Source organism: Quercus suber, unplaced genomic scaffold (assembly GCF_002906115.3).
Source record: "Quercus suber isolate HL8 unplaced genomic scaffold, Cork oak 2.0 scaffold_164, whole genome shotgun sequence".
In the NCBI taxonomy this organism is placed as follows: domain Eukaryota; kingdom Viridiplantae; phylum Streptophyta; class Magnoliopsida; order Fagales; family Fagaceae; genus Quercus; species Quercus suber.
Window position 1 is genome coordinate 1,184,700 of NW_027069625.1, and position 22,291 is coordinate 1,206,990.

Consider the following 22,291-nt stretch of genomic DNA (forward strand, 5'->3'; position numbering starts at 1 on the left):
TCTTTGGCTCTCACAGCCTCGTCCCTAGCATATTCGGCAACACCTTTTTCATGGACCGCCTTGGTCAAATTTGCCTTCATGTAGGTAATGTCCTCTTTGGCCTTTTGTAATTGACCCTCAACATCTTGCAGGCGGGTAGTTTGATCCTCAGCTTGTTTCCTGACCTCGGCTAGGTCAGAGACAGCAGTATCCCTGGCCTTCGCCATTTCTGCCAGATCCTCGGTCGCCTTTTTCAGGTCGGCCTCTGATCTCTTAAGAGTATTGGCCGCTTCCAGGAACTTGCCGCGCTCTTGGGCTAAGGCATTGCTATGATCATCAACCTCTTCGCCCAACCTGAAAAGGGCCTGGATAGCCTGCCAATAAAAACAAGCAACTCTGTAAAGAGGAAGAAAAATACTAAGCGACAAAATTTTTAGTAATATGAATAGGCGCCAAGGGACCTACCATGCCTAGATATTTCTTAAGGTCGAGGACGACCTCTACCCCACTCATTTTCTCTAACTCGGCCATATTAGTAGGAAGAAGAAGAGATTTCTCTAGGGCCTCGGCCACGAGAGCCCCCTCGTCTCCGTGAGACTCTCGTATCGACGCGTTATCCATTAGGGGCTGATCATGGAGCATGGTAGCAGGCAGCCATGCTTGAGCCTGGGGCTGCTGGGAGGTCTTCTTACTCTTCCTTTGATCACCAAGCTTCAATCGCTTTGAAGGCCTGCGAGTCCTACCCTCCTCGGGCTAAGAATGAGATTTGCTCCCGTCCATTGGCTCCTTACCCTTAGAAAGTCTTTTCCCTTTCGGGTCAGGAGATTCAGTAGGAGAGGCTATTACTGTAGGAACGGAGGACGACCTGGTTTGCATGGTTGGAATCTGAGGCTGAGGTGCTGGGGGCTGGGGCTGCGACTCCCCTGGTACATCCTTCTTGGAACCACCTTCGAGCAGGTCAAGAAGATTGGTTTGGGGCTGTCTTTTTAAACCCATCTCAGCCTGGGTACCAGCTCTTAAGAACTGAAGGTCGGCTTCGGACAAGTGAGGGTCCCCTAGGTCACCGAGAGGATCCTCGGACTGATCAACTAAGTCAAACACACTGTATTCGTCCTCGGACGAGCTCAGTTCAACCACCTCCCTCGCTTTCTTAGATGGTCCTTTCTCGGCCACCGTTACTTGCCGGGATGAGGAGGGACCTGATAGCGAAATGCCTTCAGGTATATAAGACCCCTCAGTAAAAGCAAAATCGCTATCCACCACGGTAATCTGCGTAAGCCGAGGGTCACGAGCTCTAATTACGTGCTGAGGAACTGGGAATGACGTCTGAGCTGGGTCGCACCCGAGGATTTTATGAGCAGCTCTGACTTGGTTATCAGGTTCGTTCAAGAAAAGGTCCGACCTGAGAACGGTCTCCAAATCCGCTTTGTTAACCAGGTGGAAATGACGTGCAAAAGCGTGTGGGTCTGCGAAAAGAAAAGCGAAATTCCTATGGTTAATCAACCAAATTTAGTATACAGGTATAGAACTTGAAAATGCTGAGACCTAGATTATCTTGTATTTCGGATGCCCTACCTGGCTCCCCCTCTGCCGTTGGGCAATGAAAGCCGTCGTGCCACTCTCCCGACACTATGAGGAAATCTTGGTTCAACCCCTTATTGGAATCAGGAAGACACTGGATAAGACGAACCCTATCGTCCCTTGTCTTCATATAATATGTCTTACCCCTCAGGTGATGAAGGTTATAACACCAGTTCACATCGTGGTGAGTCAGTCTCAGCCCCATTTTCTCATTCAGGGTATCTACACACCCTAATATCCTAAATACATTCACGGCGCACTGAGTAGGGGCCAGGCGAAAATGCCTAAGGTAATTAAGGGTTACCGGCCTCATAGGGATTCTCATCCCTCCTTCTACGAAAGCAATTATCGGGATCACAACTTCACCTTCCCTCCTCCTAAGGTACCATTCTCCCTCTTCACAATACTTCAAATTCACATTATTGGGTATTCCATAGTCAACCCTGAATTTGTTCATCATCTCATCGGACTCGACCAACTTCTTAAACTTACCCATTCCCCAAAGACAACTAAAAGTTCTAAACGAGAAAAAGAAGAGTGAAATCGAGAAAATTTGGGATCACTAGGAAAAGAAGACTTACAGAAATATGACGGAACCCTTCAGATAGTGTGCAAGTCGAGCCAGATTCAAATTATACGCGTCAATAATTGTCAGCGCGAAAATGATAAAACCCTTGGGTTCAAACAGGTATTTATACTCCCCCTTAGGTTCCCCAAATGTAACCGCTTGCTCATAAAAGCAAAAGATCATGCCGTTGAAAGTGGAAAACTTGGTGCCGCCAAAATTTAATGTGGGCGCCCATTAAGTCTTGAAACGCTAAAAACACGCATTGGGCAGTCAGAAGGCCGCCAGCATCAGTACAAACCGAAGTGGGACAATTCGTCCATGGACCTGCAAGTATCAAAACCCTCCTCCCCGTCCCAGGAAATGTGCAACAGGGTTTTGAGGGGCTATTGTGGGGCCTATGAGCCTGACAGCCTCGGCCCATCACGAAACAGGCCCAAGGCCCAGGCCGAGGAGCATAGGCCATTTGTCGTTGTTGTTGTCGGGCTAAATTGGGGGAAGCCTCTTTTCCCAATCCACACCGAGGACCACCTCATCCTCGGCCTGACGAGGGGGATTTTAGGGAGAGACTAACCCCAAAGTAAGTTATCATTCTCACATTTAATGCATTCAACTAACTCCCCCTGGCCGCATTAATGGGGAGGTAACCCCTTGGCAGGATAACGTTGATCAGAGTGAACCACTTGAGTACCGATAAGGCCTCTGATGGGACGGACGGCCAGATAAGAAGGCAAATAGATGATCAACAGATGGAAAGAGTGGATAGGAAGATGAAAACTATAAAAGAAAAGTTAGTAAAGTAAATGGGAGAGGGAAAGAAAAAGGGAGAACAATAAGGCCTCCTCGGCCTGTGGCCGAGGAGCATCTCCCCCCTTGAAAGAAAAACTCTTAGCATTTTTCTTCGTTACAAGAAAGTTCATGCTTGGTGATCGACGGCCAGCACCTAAACCTTTCACCCCACTCTCTATAAATGTATTGTTTGGGCTTATTGGGCTGAAGGACCCGTCACCCAAGGTCAATCCAAATTGAGTCCCTACAGTGAATATCATACCCCAAAAAACATTGAAAATATTTTCTTTTTCCTTTTTTAAATAATTATTAGCTGAGCTCAAGTATTTTAACCCGTTATTTATAACAACTTGTGAAGTTAAGTAGATTTTTTTTCTTAATATAGAATAAGAAAATTCATATTAAAATGATTTAAAATTTTTAATTATATTAATTATGATGTCATTGGTAGGAATATCGATCAGAATCCAATACAACCAAAGAACCAATAACCAATAACTTTTTTCGGTTCTTTATCTGGTCATAGTTCAAGAGGGCATAGCAAAAAAGAATGAAAGAAATAAAATACAGAGGAACAGGAATAACCCAAAAAAGTGTTTGATTTGTCATTCTTTTCCTTTTTCACCCGGAAAAAAAAAAGTATCATGCTTTTGCTGACCATGATTGAACAAACTTCATTGACTCAACGATTGATTTGTCTCGTAATTTGTACATGGAACACAGGAGCAGCCGAACGGAGTAGTAGACATGTCGATTGCACTAAAGACTAAAGCGTAAAGACAAAACTGGAATTTGTTAAAGTTTTTTGGTTTTCTCATAGTTTAGTCCGTTAAGGGTACGGAGTCTCTTATTACATCAGTCAAACGACTTAAACGGTCAAACGTACCCACACTAAACTGTATCATCCTTTTTTGCTTTTTGTTAACGACTATCCCACAGACAGAAACTAGAATGAATTTAGTAGTGTATTAAATTTAAAATTTCAAACCGCACACAAATGTCAAGAAAAAAAAAAAAAAAAAAACTCAATCAATCCCTTTAAATTCGAGCATAGGGAACTCTGGTTGAAAACTAAACGCAAAACTATGGTGCAAGTCCTTAAAGTTTACTTAGTGAGTGTATTTGGTACCTAAAGTTTTAAGTGAATGCTATTTGTCTTTAAAGTTTTAAAAATAAACATTATCGGTCCCTTTGTTAACTTCTGTTAGTTTTTTTTGCTTATTTGTCTAACAAAACAATGATGTGTCTTTTTTTTAATGACATAACAACTATTTTTAGTATTAAAAAATTACATGTCTACAAACACACCACTCACCTCAGGCCAAGTTCTCTCCTGAGATTGCCATTGCTTCAAGCACGCCATAGTCTCCGGTGCCATTGCTAGATCCGGCCAATACTTTCATCTCCCTCCTCCTTGGGTCTCCACCCCAACTCGTCCTCCTTGTCACCTACATCGGCAATGTCTGGACCCAATCCCTACAACCCCGATTTTGCTTACCGCACATTTCTTGTTTGGCCCCAAAAATAAAAGCCAAAAACCCAATCATTTCCTATTCCTTCGAATCTTGTTCTATAACGTCTATTAATATTGCTATTGTTCAATATACTAAACTAGCCACCATCAATTAGGAGCAAGACCAAGTTAGCCCCATATATATATATATATATATTTATAGCAAGACCCACCTCTTTGTTTTGTGGTTTCGTGAGCTTAAATGTGTTCTCCAACAGACCCACTTCTTGGTTTCCACCATCTATTTCGTTGCAAATGGGTTATTGAAAAATGGGTTTTGTAATTCAAGCTTAGATCTTGGGCAAATTTTTGTCTAATATTGATTTGAGATTGGAATCTAGGTACCATTTGAAGAAATTATTGAGTTTGTTTGATGAGACTTATTAGAGATAATCTATATGAGGTCGCAGGAGGTGTCCACAACAAGGAGGAGCGCTTGGGGAGGTGAGCCGAGGAGGGGGACTAAGTGTTGGCCTGAGCTAGAGGTGCGCTGGAGACAATGGCTGACCTGAGGGTGGTGTGTTTACTGGCAAGTAATTTTTTAGAGAGATGCTACGTCTACAACAATTTTACAACAAATCACATGTGGTTAATTGTTATTGGTTCAAATTTGAAACTAACACTAAGATTACTTTTTTGCCCCAACAATAACAACCAGTAACAACCTGCCACTTAGGATTTGTTGTAAAAATATTGTAAAAATGTTGTAAACATATCATTTCTCAATTTTTTAATACTGAAGACAGTTGCCATGTCATTAAAAAAAGACACATCATTGTTCCATTTGACACATAAGCAAAAAACTAACAGAAGTTAACAAAGGGACCAATAATGCTCATTTTTAAAACTTTAGAGACCAATAACACTCACTTAAAAGTTTAGGGACCAATTGTGCTCAGCAAGTAAACTTTAGGGACTTCCTGTGTAGTTTCGCCAAAACTAAACTGATGCATTTTATATATTAAAATATGGCTTTTTTTTTTTATAATAAAAAAATTTACTTAAACTCTATTTTATTGTTTTAAATGCAAAATTATTAATTAACTAGGTAATTTTTTTTTTCGAGAAAGTCTATAGATAAAAAATTGACAAAACTTTTCACACTTATTGATGTGGTAGAATGATAATGGTAAGTAAAAATGTGATATTAGTAGTAGGCTTAAAAAAGAAATCGTAAAAGTTTGTCTATTCATTTGTTGTGAAAAATGTTGTGAAAATGTTTACGCATCGCTAGGTGTTAAGTTGGTTATTGGTTCTAATTTGAATCTATTTTAAAATTATATTTTGCCTACCAATAACAAGCCGCTACTTAGAATTTGTTGTGAAAAATATTATAGATATAACATTTCTCTATTTTTCTTGTTTTTCATATGATAAAAAATATTATTTTATTTATTGGCTAATATTTGAGCTTAATTAATACTATTAAATTTGAAGGTCTTTTTTCACTTAGAGGCCTTAGGCTATTGCCTCATTTGCCTACACTGGAGAGCCAACCTTGATGCGAACTAATGAATTATTGATAAGATTTGTTTTTATTAGTTATGTTTTCTTTTGCATTTTAACTTATGATTGAATTAGTTTTTTTTTTTTTTTTGAAGGTATGATTGAATTAGTTGATACATTATTTTAAGAAATAACATTTGGTACTATGTTGAAATTATGACTAAAAAGGTAATCATGTTGAATGGAATTGTAAAGCTATTAGAGAATGTATTTTTTTCATAATCTTTCGCCACAAATCACTCACCAAAAAGCAAAACAATCAATTCCTAACGCTGAATTTTGTAATGAAATTTACAACAACAAAATCTAATTTCTTTCTATCAACCATATACTTCATACAATCTCTCTTCCACTGTACAAAATCAAGGGTTAAAAAAAGAGAGAGAGAAAAAAAAAAAAAAAAGACTGATTCTCTTCCACTGTGGAAAAGTTGGCACCAATGTCCAAGAAAGGGCAAATCGACGAGATGACGGTGTTTTCAATGTTGCTCTTACATCACTGTCGTCGTCAAAGAAGACTACCAAGAAAAGATGGAAATGATTTTGTCAATAAAGCATACATCTACAAAATCAATGGTTGGCTGTTGTTGTTGTGAGCAAATTGATAGTTGCTCGTAGCTACAGATAGACCTCACCCTTCTGGGAGTTTATGTCCAGTCGATTTGTCATAGGGATCGAAGAAGTGAGAAGAAAAAAAGAAAGGAGAATATATATTAGGAAAACAAAAAGTCATTGGTTGCCCCATTGGGTATTTTAGAAAAATGAGAATGAGAAGGATTTATAAGAGGGTTTTTGTAGGGATATTGGGCCAGAAGTTCATTATATATTTGTCTATTGGGCCTATGGCCCAAGCCGAGGATAATGTCTTGTCTGAGGGGTAAGAGCTACCATCTAGAGAGATTGTGTTAGCAAATAAAAGAGTTGATCTCGGCCATAAGGGCTTAAAGGGATTAATCGAGGATAAATGTCTCATTGGCTAACTAAAACCGAGGCCAGGAGAAGTAGCCTTCCAACACTAAAGAACCTCTTAGGAAGTTCTCTCGGTATGAATAAATATTGCAAACACATTAGACAGGGAGAAACCCTAAAATATCTTAGGAAAAAAGTTGCCACCACCGCATTTAATGATCTGCAGCTAATTTCCTGGCTGCATTGACGTAGAGAAGACCCTTAAACAGTGCACAGTTGGCTGCCCCAAGGCATACACAACCACATAAGGTGTTTGATGGGACAAGCACTCAAGTGGTAACTCAGGTAATCAACAAGTGTAGGATCAAGATACTTTAGAATGAACTATATAAGGGGAGATATCTTTCATGGGAAGGGGATCAGAAATTAGAAGAAGAAAGACTATAGCATTCAGGAACCAAAATTGTAACCCAATTTGAGAATAATATACAAGAATAGTGCACCTCGAACCTTGCCGATGACTATTTTTCTTCAATACAATCCTATTTCTTTTCATTCTCTTATCATCTGAATCTATTCCAATGTTTGTTTGATCAACTAAAGCCCAGTTTTCCAACCCACTCTCTATAAATTTATTGTTTTGGGCTTTTTGGGCTTGAGTCCATCCACACAATAGGCTACGAGTTCAAATTTGGTTCTTACAATTTTCATTCTGAACTATTTGTAGGGGTACTCTCTAACTATTGATGAGAAAACCAAATACAACGATGTTAGATAGCACTTCATTTGAGAGATTGTATCTTAGCTAGGGCACCATTAATTAGAGTGAGCAAAATTGTTATAGTAGATAATTTAGCATGCATGATGACTACACTGATTTCTTTGGGCAAGTTTAATCATTATTTAAACTCGATTGATATTTGTCGTTTCTGATAACCCTTAGGGCTTTGGTGGAGACAATTGGTGAAGGCTATGAAAGAGTTTCGTTCATATAACTTGATTCAATTTAAGTTAAGGTGGATATATTTATATATATATATATATATATTTTTTTTTCAAATATATGTTTTTTAACGTGGCTTGAATTTGCCTTGCCAAATTTTATTTAACTTATTGAATATCGATGACCCTTTAACCTAATTCATATGGCATTCGAAGTTACAGTTTTAGTTCACTTTGGACTCCTTTCCTTACATGACAAGATCCTAAATCCTAATTGTGTATGCGTTAGCCCTTAAAGATGCACAATTTCAACTTTTTTTATGCTTTGAACTTAGAGAATAAGGAATTTTTGTGGTGTGTTAATTGTGAGAGGGATTTAGTTCTTTAGGTTTATTTGGGGGTTGAAGCGTTTGTACCGCCATTGTAACCCTTTCTCCTTGATGTTGCTTATGGATGTAGGCTTAAAGTCAAATCATGTAAATTCTTTGTGATTGTGTGTTGTAATTTGTATAAGCTGGTAGAATTGATTATACTCATTAAAAAAAAAAGTATAAAAACTTCTTCTATCTCAACATCATCAGTATTACTATTGGCTTTGTTACCTCCATTGATTACCAGTAACATGAAACCATACACCTACTAAAATTGAAGACATATAACATTTGGTTGATTTCATAATATTTTGCTACATAAGTTTTTGAGACTTCATAATTTTACACATAATTTTAATTTAAATATTTTAAATTTATTTAAATACTATTATATATTTTAACTCTCCATTATAATTTTGACATATCATATGTATATATATTTTTTAAGTAATAGAATATGTAGTTCCATATATAAACATGACCACAGTAAAAACCTAATATTAATTTTTTTTGTCTGAGATAGAAATTATACTCTAGCCTAATCCTAAGCGTATAATATATATATGTGTGAAACTCTATCCTAAATATTTGAACCTCAGCCCTTGCCCTCTCCCCACTCAATAAGAACTTATAAAAATACAAAAATAATAAATTTCTATTAATAACTATCATAATTATCAATCTTTTATTTAGAAAAGAAATTAAAAGAGAAAAAATCATCTTATATTAAACTTTCTCCTGAATTATTCTAGTAATAATTAACTAATTTTTTTTTATTAATTATCATTGAACATCTTAATTTGAGTGGTACTCATATTTTATTCCCTATTGTGAAAAGAACTACGAACTACAATTGAGATAAAGGGGGGGGGGGGGGAAATTTTAGATAAATACTATAAAAATAATCTCTAAAATAACAAAGTTTAACTACAAAATTAGTTGTAACTTAAGATTATAACTTTACTCAATAAAATAAACATTACTACATATTTTGAAAATTTGATCGTTGAATTGCATATTATTTACTCTCTTAATACACATGTCAAATTTTGTGTCAATCAAATATTATTGTGGGTATGTTTAGTACACTGAATGAAGATTACGACATGAATTGTAATCTTTATTGATAAGAATCCAAATCCCTAATTGTCTATTGATTCTCAGTTTAGTAATTCTTCGAGGGAACTAGGCCTCCATTGATTGATTCTTCGAGAGAATCTACCTCCTATAGCAATTTAAGGAATTAGCTATTCAATGTGTTATTTCTTCAATGAATTCTTTACAATCTAAATTGTAGTTTATATCCTATTCTAACTAAATAGGTACAACACCTCACAACTTATCTAACTAAGCTCAACTAAGTAAGTACAACACTTTAATGCAATACAACCAAACTACAACAGTACAGCACTTTTAAAGCTACTGTACAACACTTTAAGGCTATTGGTGAGTGGTGACTGTCCCTTGACACTCTGTCATAACAGCACACCCTACACTCTTCCCTACATTGCCCAATACACTGCCCTGCACTGTCTCTCACACTGCCCTACACTCTGCACTAACTAACCACACTGTCTCAAATGCACCTTAGTGAGGTCCAAACATTTAATACTAGTAATAAAGTATATTGTAATGTAATAATTAAACATATTCATTAGTTTGATTGTGAGTTATAACATTAAAATAAAATTTAATATTTATTTTAGGAAATATTTTACACATACAATTATATCTCCTTAAAAATTGTTATTTTTAAATTTAAGAGAGATATGTGTTATTTTTTATAATTTTTTATTTTTATAATTGTTAGATGTATAAAGAAAGTTTGTTTATTTGAAAATATATTAAGTTTTGAAATTATTGCTGTAGAGACTCAGTTTGGATTTGACCCTATGTATGATTGGGTTTTCAGCCCAACAAGCCCAAACAATAAATTTTTAGAGCATGGGTCCAAGAACTAGTACTGTATGACAGGAAATGTTATACTCATCTGGTAACAAGGGATACTTTAGGTTTATTCCTTGAGAAAAACTCTCCTCGACTTTCTCTCAATCCGTCTCTCTTTGCTTTTTTCTTTCTTTCTCCAAAAAAGCCTCTCCCTCCAATTTCATTTGTTTCTCTATTATATACTCCGTTCTCCCTTCCGTTTCCATTGTACACGTGTAGTTCTTATCATGGGATCTCCTTTTTGTCCTATCCAGCACCTACCAAAACGTTCTGCTCAGTGGCCATAAAGCTGCTTAATCACTGTTCTGGTATCACCTCCACATTAATGCGACCAGAGGGTTAGCTGGAAAGCATTTAATGTGGAGGTGATGGCCTTGGAAGATATTTGATACCTTCCCCGACTCCCCCTTAGGTCTATACCCAATTTTCAGTTCAGATACAACTTTACGGAGTCTCCTCAATAAAACGAAAGTTACATTCACCTCGGACTTTGGCGTCCTCGGACATACGTTATGCCGCTGTATACAGTATCCACTCCTTTCTCCTATATTATCCATTTAATAATAATAAAACTTTTCTAGGTTATCCTCGGATAACTACGCGTCCTCGAATTGGGCCGTTGGGCCTCGAGCCCACTTCTGAGGATTACTATATCTTTTTAACCAACAGGCCCCACAATTGCATTTACTAAAGAATAAATAATACAACATTTTAAAGTTGAATAGTTATTCCTCATTTTGAAGAATAGCTATTCATAAGGAATGACTATTCTTTATAATAAAAACATAACTGAACTAAAGAATAACTAAATTATAAGAATAACTATTATATTATAGTGTCTATTATAGTCTACTAAACATGCCCTTACTATTAATTTATAAGTTTATATTCTATGCATAATTTTAAATTACAAAAACTTGTAATTTAAACATTTTATTAATGACATAACTATTAATTTTTAATTTTTTAAAAATTTTACAAGTATAAAAAATATAAGAAAAAAATGTAACATAATAATAAATTTATCAAAATTTACATTTAATAAAAAAGATATTAAATAAAGTTATAACTAATTTTGCATAAACTTTGTCATTCTTTAAATATCTTCTGGAAGTCGGTATTGTGAGAATTCCAATAAAAAAGTGTTAGGTGAAATTATCCATCATAATGGATAATATATTGACTTTCTTAATGACATTGATTATATTGCCGGAGAATCGGAGATTGGACTTCTTGGAAGTAGACTACTAGAAGTTCTCAATAAGTTAAATATTGTACTAAAAGTATGTTTGGATACAGTTTATTTTATTAAAATTTAAAAATTTATTATTAAAAATACTGTAGTAAATAATTTTTAAAGATATAAATAGTAATGTAAGGCCTAAAAATATATAATTATATGTGTTTTTGTATTTTTAACTGGGTTGTGAATAATGCCGCGAAACCCAATCAAAAACGCAAACTTAAAATAATTTATACGCAAACGCACGCTAGGTGTAATCATTTAGGTGGCAACTTCAACTATTTATAATTATATTACTAGAGTCTGCTGGCATGAATTCGTGCACTCCCTTCAGCAGCAGGAGACAAAAGCTCTGGCACATATTCCAAATATGCTGATCGCTGATATTAGAGCATTTGCAAAATATAAAAAGATATCAATTTTACAGCTACAACTCTTAAAATCCTATAGTAATTGAGAAAATTTATGTTGGTACTATTTACTTTTTCATATAGTCTTTTATTCTTTCTTTATGTATTTCAATGTTAAAGGAATAGACTGAATGGTAGTTATTGAGAGCGTTTGGATTCAGTTGAATCCGACGTTTTCACAGCTGCGTTTTCAGATTTTTTTTTTTTTTTTGCGCGTGAACAGTAAAATTACTGTTCAGAGACAAAAATTACTGTATACGCACTGTTTATAACTGTTCATGTACTGTTTACATAATAAAAAATATTAAAAATGAGTCCCACAGTACTATTTACACATTTAAAAATTATTTTGCTACAGTGTTTTCAGTTTTCAGTTTTCAGTTTTTAGTTTTAGCAACAATAAGTTCAATCCAAACGGACCCATTATATGTGAAAAAATAATTAAAAAAGAAAAATTGATATTTTAATGTAATGTAAAATAGATAATTTTATGTTGAAGGATTCAAAAAAAAAAAAAAATTATGTGGAGTGTTTTGAAAAATGAGTATGTAAAATAGAAAAAGTAAGTTATTATCCTAAAATAGAAGAAAATTTTTTCATGCACTAATGTGAATGCTCTTAAGCATTTTTTGAAATAGTCCTTCTTTGTTTTTTTCCCCTAAACAAAAAGAAAAAGAAAAAAAAGACTAGTTGGTGTGGTGATTGTCCTCAAGGACCTCAATTCACTTACAACCTACTCAAACTTGAGAATTCCTGTCCAGATCAAAATTAAGCTACCCTTCTGAAGTACACATTGTGCATATAAATGAGATGTATATGTGTATGAAAAAAATAAAATGAACTTATATAATTGACAAAATCTAGGACCAGCTAGATAGGTACATTGTTTAAACCCATAGGGTTAGCCTAGTCATTCATAAGCTCTCATAAGTTTGGATTGGAAACCTCTAAGCTGTATCTTTAGGTTGTTTTTAAAAGGTTCATTCATATAATTACTTGGTGTATGTGAGACGAAGCGCTGCATACACAATGTTTAGCCAAAAAAAGGGCTACATACACAAGAGAATGTATTCTCAGAGAGTTTTGGATACTCTCTTCAACACCAAAATTTGCGTTGTAACAATGCTAGGGAAATTATTCTTTTATTTTGTTTAACAATCTTTTGCCAACTTATTAACATGGTAAGTTTTAATACTTCTATCCATTCATCTCCTCGCTTACTTAGCAAAAAATAACAAAAAGTGCTGCCAAGTCTATTTCACCTTCCATTACAGTTTGAGGGGGGGCCTTGAGTCCACCCCTAAACTTGGATTGCCTGTTAGCACTCAATTATGGAAGAAGAAAAGGCCAGTCATTCCCGAGAACTTGCCATTAAGGCTGACACATCTTCATCTCTATCCATTTTCTGTATCACAACTATGCACAGTTTTGTACAACCTTAGGCAAAAGTCTCACATTTATTCATCACACACTGGAGCTTCTATGAGCCATGCAAGGAGTATAGGCACTGCCACTGTCTCTGATGTTCATCAAAATCTTTGGATCTTCACTGTACATAGTTCCTATTCTAGGAGCCCTGGCTGCTACTTTGGGTATATCCTTCTACATTACCTAAACCAGAAAAATTTGAGGAGAGCACCAAAAGCATATACAATATCTTCTTCTTTTTCTTCTTCTTCTTCTTCTTAAAATTTTTTTACATGTTGATCCGTAGATACACACATATTTGACAAATGTGAAGTCTATCACGACTCTGAGCTATAACTCTAGTACACCATGAAAAATCACCCTGGCCAACCTGAACAGATCAATTTACTTGCAATTCCCTCTAGGCATTGAGAAATGAAGAAAGGCTTAATATATTCCATTCTCTTCATATCTATCGATTTGCATAAGGGGCCCTATTAAGTTCAAATCATTCTTCTTCTTCTTCTTCTTCTTCTTCTTCTTTTTTTGGAAACCAGAACGATAGTTGTATAATATTAAATCTTCAAGTACAATGGGAAGGAGAAAAGAGGGACACCTATTTGTCCAAAGAGATTGGTTCTCGCTCTCCTTAGCATAAGAAGCTAAATATTGAGCAACTCTATTACAATTCTTAGTGACAGTGCAAAAAGAAATGTGCTGGAAAGATCCAGCCAAGCTAAATATCAGAAAATCATAGTTCAAATCATTCTTTGATACCGATTGGATTTTTTCACCTCTTCCTACTCAATATCTCATGAGATTTAACTTTTTAAAAAGGGGATACAAAAAATGAATCTTCATAAAACAAGAAAACAATCTGAAAGTACTAGTCAAGTGCAAGGCCGGAACATTTTTAATTTAAGAAGCTACTATATACTTCAAGCCTGTCATAACCTAGTTAAATTTCAATTTACTTCCTTGAACCTAAAGAAGTCAGCAATGTTGCATAGGGGAGAATATGTGGATAATATAAACACAAACTAGAATAAAATATCAGCCTACTTAATAAAATGAGAAAGCACAAACCTGGTTTATTGGAAAAACTACACATCCCTATTATGACTCTCCTCTTCCCTTACAAAGACAACATTTACTATACAGCATATATGGTACAACAAGAAAGGAAAGAAAGGCGGTGAAAGAAGTATGTGGGGTGTTGGTTCACCATTCCATTGGCCCACAGGATTGCATGACACTTATCTTCACCTCTGAGCTACTAGTCTTCTAGTGCGTATATGTTCTACCTGTTGACAGAAGATAAATTATGACGACTTTAAAGGTTTTTTAAGGACAAGATAATAAAAAATAGCGAAAACAAAAACATGGTATTTTGCTGTCAATTACATTTGTTAAACATATTGATCCTTGAAGAAACTTGAAGGATATTAGAGCAGCTGAAGCAATTCTATCTTGGTAGTAACTTTCTAAACTGATTGGGCAAGAGGAACTTGTAGAACAATTTTTTTAGACAACATAATCCAATGCTTCAAGAGTTCTTACCCAGTTTGAGATAGCCGCCTCCAATTAACTATTTGGTGAGACTGAGGATGCCTCTGCAAGTACGATGAACTAGTTCCAATACCATTTTCATCACCTACAAACTGCTCTGAGTAACTAGAGGTTGAAGGAGACCAAACTGGAACTACACCCCCATCCCTCTCTCTCCTAATACTACTAGAAGATTCTGCTGTGGAGTCTTCAGCAGCATTCCTCAGCACTATTGGAGTATTAAATTGTGGAAGATTGTGGCTATGAACATTCTGAACAACTGCTGGGTTTAATGTGTTTCTTGTTGCTTCTTGATTTACATGTCCATCGGTTGGGACTTCAGCTCTGCTATCTGCTGCCAAATTTTGAATATCCAAAGAAGGTTCTTCCTCTTCCACTCTCACCAAAGAAGAAGTCATGCTTGGGACCATCTGGTCCTCATAACGCCGAATTGTGGTAGGGGGGTTGTTCCTCACTGGTTCATGATTCTCTGCCATTTGTATATCTTGAGGAAAGGCAATTGGGGTTGATTCAGAGGAGTCTCCAAGCCCTTCCTCAGTTCCATTTTCAATTACAGCTCTTGAAGCTGCTTCTTGTTGCCACATCTCTGATAGTGCTTCTTGCAACCTGGCTTTTGCTGCATCTATCCCTACAATAGGAAGAGGGTAGTTTGACCCCAGCTCAATTCCAGCAGCTTGGAGGACAGGTTCTGGTGCATTCCATGGGTGGTGTATCCATTCAGTTGGTATCCTAGCAAGTTCAGGAAGCCAACGTCGTACATATTCTCCATGAGGGTCGAACTTGTAACCTTCAAACTGTAAAAAAAGCAACATAGCTGAAACTTTTTTTTAATAAAGTGTATCATCCACAAGAAATTCTGTAGCTGATAGTAATGAAAAAAAATCAAATGTCAATGTTTTATAATTTAGAGTTTTATATAGATATTGGTACAGTTTTCAGAAAAAGACATCACATGAAAAGAACATAAGGGTCCCAAAGAAAACTTGTTGAGAACCCACAAGTAATAAGAATCACTCTTACCAACAAATTTTCCAATACAAGGTTTTTGTGATCATGCATGTGACTATGCCATGGGCAAAAATCAAATGGTGGATTTCCAGAATTTGGATCATGCAAACTGAAAACAAATGCATCAAACAAAGCCATCCAAAATCAGAATTTCAAGCCCCCCCCAATAGTTATCTATACTATAAAGTATGCCTGGTTCCTGTGGGGAAAAGCACAGCTAATTTTACTTGTAAGGGTATAAGTCCAGATTTTCATATTGCTAATCAATCTACTAAGGCAAATCTGGGCTTCACCATAGTAGCTAGTCATAACATGGAAATGGAATTGAGGCACAACATGTCTCCTATGCTTCTGCTATAATGCATTTCTTTGGCATATTTAGGAGCAGAGGCTGACAAGAGTTACACAAGGACAATTTATTGCTAAAAAACTATTAATTAGAAAACTCTAGAATCTTGACCACATGTAAAACATCTAAGTTTGGAAGGCCAAAGAATATATAGATGGGACAAAATTTTCCAATCTCCTCCAACCTAGTACATGGTGATCAAATGACCATCATTGTATGTTTTAATCACATAACTCATTAAGTAAGTTAAACTTGTTACATAACAATTAAATAAGTCATGTTTGTTTGACTGGTTATATGATAGCCACATAATTGGTTGGAGGAACTTTTTTCCGGATTGGTTTGGAGGATATAGATGAATAACGACATGGTGAAGATTTAAAGACGTTTGTGCGTGTGTGGAGGTCAAGAAACAGAACCAAGCTTGCCAAACTGTTAAATACATCCATACCTGTGGATTATCTATGCGGTCAAATTCACGGCCATCAGGCAGAGTACCAGATATATACTGCCAACCAAGAGCATCACTCTCAAGATCCGCATCTAAGAGTGTATCCCAGAAATACTTCATTCCCCATCTCCACGGAAGTTGCAGAACCTTGACAAAAAAACTAGAAACCACTACTCGTATTCGATCATGCAGCCAGCCAGTGGCCCATAACTCTCTCATGCCAGCATCCACCAATGGATAACCAGTTCTACCTTGTCTCCATGCCTTAAAATAACCTTCATTCAAGACCCAAGGGAAGTACTTAAGGTGCCCAAGAAGAGGCCTTTCGTGACTATATGGATGGTTAAAACTCAAGTACCTAGAATATTCTCTAAGACCAATAGATTTCAGAAACAAGTTGACACTCTCTTCCCCAGCCTGGTTGCCTTCATTGGCCCACAGAACCTGCTTGATACGGACAAGATGAAATACTTTTCTCACACTCACCTCCCCAAAATGCAAGTGGGGAGAGAGAAGTGAGGTTGTATTGCTATCAGCTTTTCTGCGATTTTTAGAATACTCTATCAATGGTCCATTGATGAATGTAGTCAGAGTCTTATCAGCATTGCTCCACCCAGGCGACCATGCTCGAGCAAGAAGTGCATTGCTTCCCTTCTCTGATTCATCCTCAAACACTAAGGCATCAGAAGGGCACCTTGATACATCACCTGAAAGAGGACAAAATAAATAAACAAAAAGTTTCGGGATTAAATACATAAAAAGTCCTGGTTCATTCTTTTGAACGGTAACAACATGAGTTAACTGCAAGACTTACAATTTGGAAATACAATCAACTTTGAATGTAGGAAAAGTTTTTAGTGTATTCTGTTTTATTCAAGTAAAGGCATTGAATTCCATTTTAACTGTTAACATAGTCATATTAGTTACCATGGGCGAATTGCTACATTCTTAGATTTACTCTTGTCCACCGGACATTTTGTAGGCTACGCTTAAAGAATCTGAATCACTTGGTTGACGGGGTTGGGCAATTAATGCAGTGATCAAACTAAATTACCAACAGGTTTTGATGTCAATAATATTTTAATTTATGAAGAGTAGCCACAGAAAGAAGCTTGCTGCTCCTTTTCCATGCTTTGGATTATCTGCTACTTCTGTCATATGAACTGTAATCTGTTTAAAAACTAAATAGATTCTTCCAAACAATATGTCACAGGTCAGAGTTTAGGAATAAGCTTTTCCAAAAATTGAGGGCAAGGTTGCCTACCAACTACTTCTCCCAGACCTTACGGAAGTGGGAACCTTGTGACATTTTAAAAATTTGATATAAGTCAAATATTATCCAAGTGAAAATCTAGGGACTAAAAGACCATCTCCCATCCTTTTCTCCTTTATGAGAATATATTTTTCTAGCAAAAAGAACCCTCCTTATCTATATTGCATTTCTTAAAAAGTCAATAAACATAAAGATATTGTCAATGAAGACACAGACTTTTCTATGCGACAATCTCTGTAAAACTTATAAAAGCACCTGCCACTAAAAGAATATTTATTGCTCAATCACATTCAAAATTCTAAAAGCACTAGCTGGTAGGAGAATATAAAACCATAATAGTTTAAGGTTTCAATAGTCTAGATTTAAACGAATGTCTATTATGGAGCGCATCTTAAACACTGTGAATTCATACATTCTTTCAGCATAAAAAGAAAAAAAGAATTCATACATTCTTGCCAACAAACAATTTTGCTCCCTAAATAAGATTTAGGAATCCATATAATACTCTTATTGACTGTATTATCTTCAGTTGCATATGTTCAAAACCTTTGGAAGCTCTAAAATAAAGTGGTAGGGTTTTAATGATGTTTTTATTTTGGTTAAATTACAAATTGTACTCGCTAACTTTGCCTAAAATTCAATTCAGTCCCTCTAATTTCACTTTAATTTCCTCTAACTTTCAATTTTGTTCAATTCAATCTTCCTATTAGTTTCTGTCAAAACTATGCCATTAACTTTCAACTTTATTTAGTACAAAACTACGTTGTTTTTGGGTCTATAATGGCTCAATTTTTAAAGAGACTAATGGAGGACTGATTTTAACAAAGTTGAGAGTTAGAAGACTGATTTGAATTTTAGGCAAAGTTAGAAGGTGCAATTTGTAATTTAGTCTTTTACTTTTCAATACTCTATAAGAGCAAGCACAATTCCAATCTCAAGAAGGCTCAATGGATTGCATGAACACAATATATAATCCCTTATTAACCTATAAACCATTTCATCAAAATATTGAAAAACTTGAATAAACAAAAGGGTATAGAGATGAAAGTTTAGGAACATAATTGATAGAATATAAACCTGAAACTATCCTCATGGGTGGAAGAAGTGGAGACTCCGGGTCATAAGGCATGCTGAGGCATCTTTCCCAAAAGGCAGCAAAAGTTGTGAATGGGCGGCCATGGGCATCATTAACATCCCAAGGTTCATAGAGCAAATCTGCATTGAAGGAACGAACAGCTATGCCTTGAGCTGTTAAAACCTCCTTTGCACGGTGATCCCTAACAAGTGACAAAGGATCTGAAAAACAGAAATTAACCACCAAACATAAAATGCAAAAGTGACTTTCTTTTACTTGGAACTATAGAATGTGATAATATTTAAAAGTTTATAAGCATATGAATACAAATAGGAAAATTTTAGGTTTAAAGTATACTACTAATGAGGTTCTCCAGTGCTGTTTCAGCACTTGATTATTTCTAAGGCGTGTTCAATCTCACATTTACCAGCTTGTTCCAAGGAAGAAATCCCAAAGGTTAGCCCAAGATGTTGGCTAGGAATTTTGAATCCAAAAGACCTTAGGTTTCCCAATTAAATTAAATTACACGATTTATTGGTAAATGCAAAACAATCATGTGTCTTATTGGCTTATTAGGTAATGCGTATAGTTACAACTTTCAAGACCACGTTGTTGAGTTTAATTGGAAGAACCTAAACTACCTAAGTTTTATCCAATAGAAATACTTTAAAAAAAATTATCCTTTGTGGTTATTGGTTAATTAAAGAAATTTAGACGCCTAAAACTTTAGTTTATAAACATGAATAGATATAAAATGACACTAGAAGAAGATCAACACAAAATTTCATATATTTGTATATACAAAGAGAGACCCAGTTCTAAATTACATCTATTATAATTTTAACCATCCTACTTATAATCAGGCTTTAAAAACTAAGTGTTCAAATTACAGTTTTATGTGTTTTTTTCTTTCTTTTTCTTTTAGATAGGAAGATAGTAGGGGAGGGGGAGATGGGGTTTGTTCCACAAACTTTGAATACCATAAAGGATACCATTATCATTAAACTATCACTTGAATCCATTTATGTATTCTTTTTTTTTTTTTTTTGAGAAACCCATTTATGTATTCTTAAATATACTAAAGAAATTATTATATAATTTTGATAGTAATAACATCTAATTGTAGTGAAATTGTTTGTGCATGATAAGTTTATAGAAGACCATGAGTTTAGTAAACCACTGATTTTTTATATAAATAAAAATTAGCGTGTCATGTAACAAAAGTTACACAAAGAGCAACTCTTTAAGATGTTCTACTGTTCAACAACTTTTAGTTCATCTAATATTTGTTAAGCCGTGATTCTATATATATATATATTTGTTAAGCCGGATCATACATCTCTATATGCTTATATGTTTAGCATGTATACTAATTCACATAAATTGCATGTCACATCCTATTAAACCCCAGAATTTATTTGTTTAGTAAAATTTGTAAATATGAAGAAAAAATTTAATATTTTTTAAGATAAGGTCTAAATATTTGATTCTTAAATTTTGATAAGCATAAACATAATGGACATGTGGAGGTATATATGTTGCAAAGGTAGATTAAGCAAATGATTGATCCCTAAGATTTTATTTTTATTTTTATTTTTATTTTTATAGAACTGATCCGATAAGAGATTATTATTATTATTATTATTATTATTATTATAAGAAGCTAATAACTTTTATTCATATGAAGATAAATCCATTACATCATGAGCAAGAGCTTGGCTAGCAAAACTTGAGTTTTCTTTTATACAAGTTACATAATCAAAGATAATTTAAGCTAATAAATGAGCCAATTTGTTGCCCATATGGAGTAGCGTACATTGTGGGTTAAGTTAGCTTTTTATTTTATTATTTTTATTATTTTTTTAATATACTTTAAGAGAAAAAAAAAATAGGAACAGGTACTTTGAAGTTTGAACCTCACCTACATGGAGTACAGGTACATAACACCTACATACCTAAACTCATTACTTATTTCTTTGATAGGTTACCTAACTCATTACTTTAAATAGGGGGAAAAAAAAACTCATTACTTTAAACAGCTAGTGAGCAATAAATCATTCAGAAACACCATGTTGAAGAATCAAGAAACCATCCAATTTATGCAAACATATAACAAGCACGGAGGTTGGAAGCTATCAAGACTATAAACAGAGTTAATAAATCACCCAAAAAGTTCATATTTAAATATCAAAAAGCAAGAAATATATAATAAATTAAATGCTGAAAAAAGCAGACGAGAGCCATAAGAAGAATATTACTATATTACAGGCCAATCAACATGATCCATGTAATCCAAACGAAACAAATAAGACTTTTATTGATGAAAGTATATAAAAATAGGAGAGACAAAAAAAAAAAAAAGGAACAGAGAAAACAGACCATATAAGTGGTTGAAGAAGACTTGACTAGCACCAGTGGACTTAACAACCTCAAGTAGAGAAGAAATGGTGTCAGTGGATCTTTTGGTGATGAGAGAAGTGCCAAGGCTTCTCAAAGAGGAATCAAGGTGAGCCAAACTGTGATTAAGCCACCACCTTGAAACTCTTCCAGGGTAGTAGTGGCCTTCCTCTTCAGGTGCCCATATGAAAACAGCAACCACAGCACCTGCTCTCACTCCAGCTTGCAAAGCTGGGTTATCTTCTAGTCTCAGATCTCTTCTAAACCATACTATGCTACACCCACCACCTGACATCTCCAAAAAAATTTTACAAACCAAATCATAAACATGAAACACCCTCTCTCTCTCTCTCTCTCTCTCCTCTGAGCAGATCAGGGGTGTTGTAAGTAATCTTTATCTTTTTGCCTTCTCTCTATACTTTCTGGTAATATATGGAGGGGATTTCAGGCCATAAACAAGAATAAAGTACATTTGATTTTGAGGTGGATAGGTTTGGTTTAGCTCTCTTATCTTCTAGTACTTCTCTTTTCTTGTTATGTGATCATATTATTAATATAAATCTAATTTTGTTCATTTTTATAAATAAATAAAAAAAAATTTCCACACTTTTTTGGGTTAGTTTCTTTTTCGTGCATATGGGATTTTAGTCTTTATAGACAATTTGCAACCAAAAGGGTCTTTTGAGAGAGAGAGAGAGAGAGAGAGAGAGATGGGATTGGAGGGTGAGTGAAGGGGATTGGCTAGTGGGGGTGGAGATGCAAATTGATTGGCAAATTGCAACCACAAAATTTTCTTTTCTAGATTTCTATTTCTATTTTTATATTTTTCTTATCCAATGCAACACAACAAATGAAATCCCACCCACCTCTCTCTAGTTCCTTCCCTAATCCTCTCTTTGACAGCGTGGAAATTATATAGTTAATTGAAAGAGTAGTTCTATGCCCCAACTTATTTTAAAAATTTTTTGCCATAATTTTGACGTGGCAGATGGTGAGCGATTAACTATT

At 35.2% G+C, this 22,291-nt stretch overlaps 1 protein-coding gene across 3 annotated transcripts; it reads right to left on the reverse strand.

Annotated features, from left to right (window-relative positions):
* Nucleotides 1–14,202: 14,202 nt before the first annotated feature.
* LOC112030451 (cryptochrome-1) lies at nucleotides 14,203–22,051 on the reverse strand. 3 transcript variants are annotated; one of them, XM_024063138.2, is made up of 5 exons: nucleotides 21,266–22,051; nucleotides 18,889–19,107; nucleotides 16,539–17,245; nucleotides 14,722–15,524; nucleotides 14,203–14,461 (listed from the first exon to the last, which is right to left on the reverse strand). In XM_024063138.2, exons 1-5 carry the CDS (start codon nucleotides 21,576–21,578, stop codon nucleotides 14,446–14,448), a joined length of 2,058 nt encoding a protein of 685 aa, XP_023918906.1. In that variant the 5' UTR covers nucleotides 21,579–22,051; the 3' UTR covers nucleotides 14,203–14,445. The 3 variants fall into 3 exon arrangements, with proteins under 3 accessions (XP_023918906.1, XP_023918907.1, XP_023918908.1); XM_024063139.2 differs by having other exon boundaries at nucleotides 14,203–14,465; nucleotides 21,266–22,049; XM_024063140.2 differs by having other exon boundaries at nucleotides 14,203–15,524; nucleotides 21,266–22,050.
* Nucleotides 22,052–22,291: the final 240 nt, after the last annotated feature.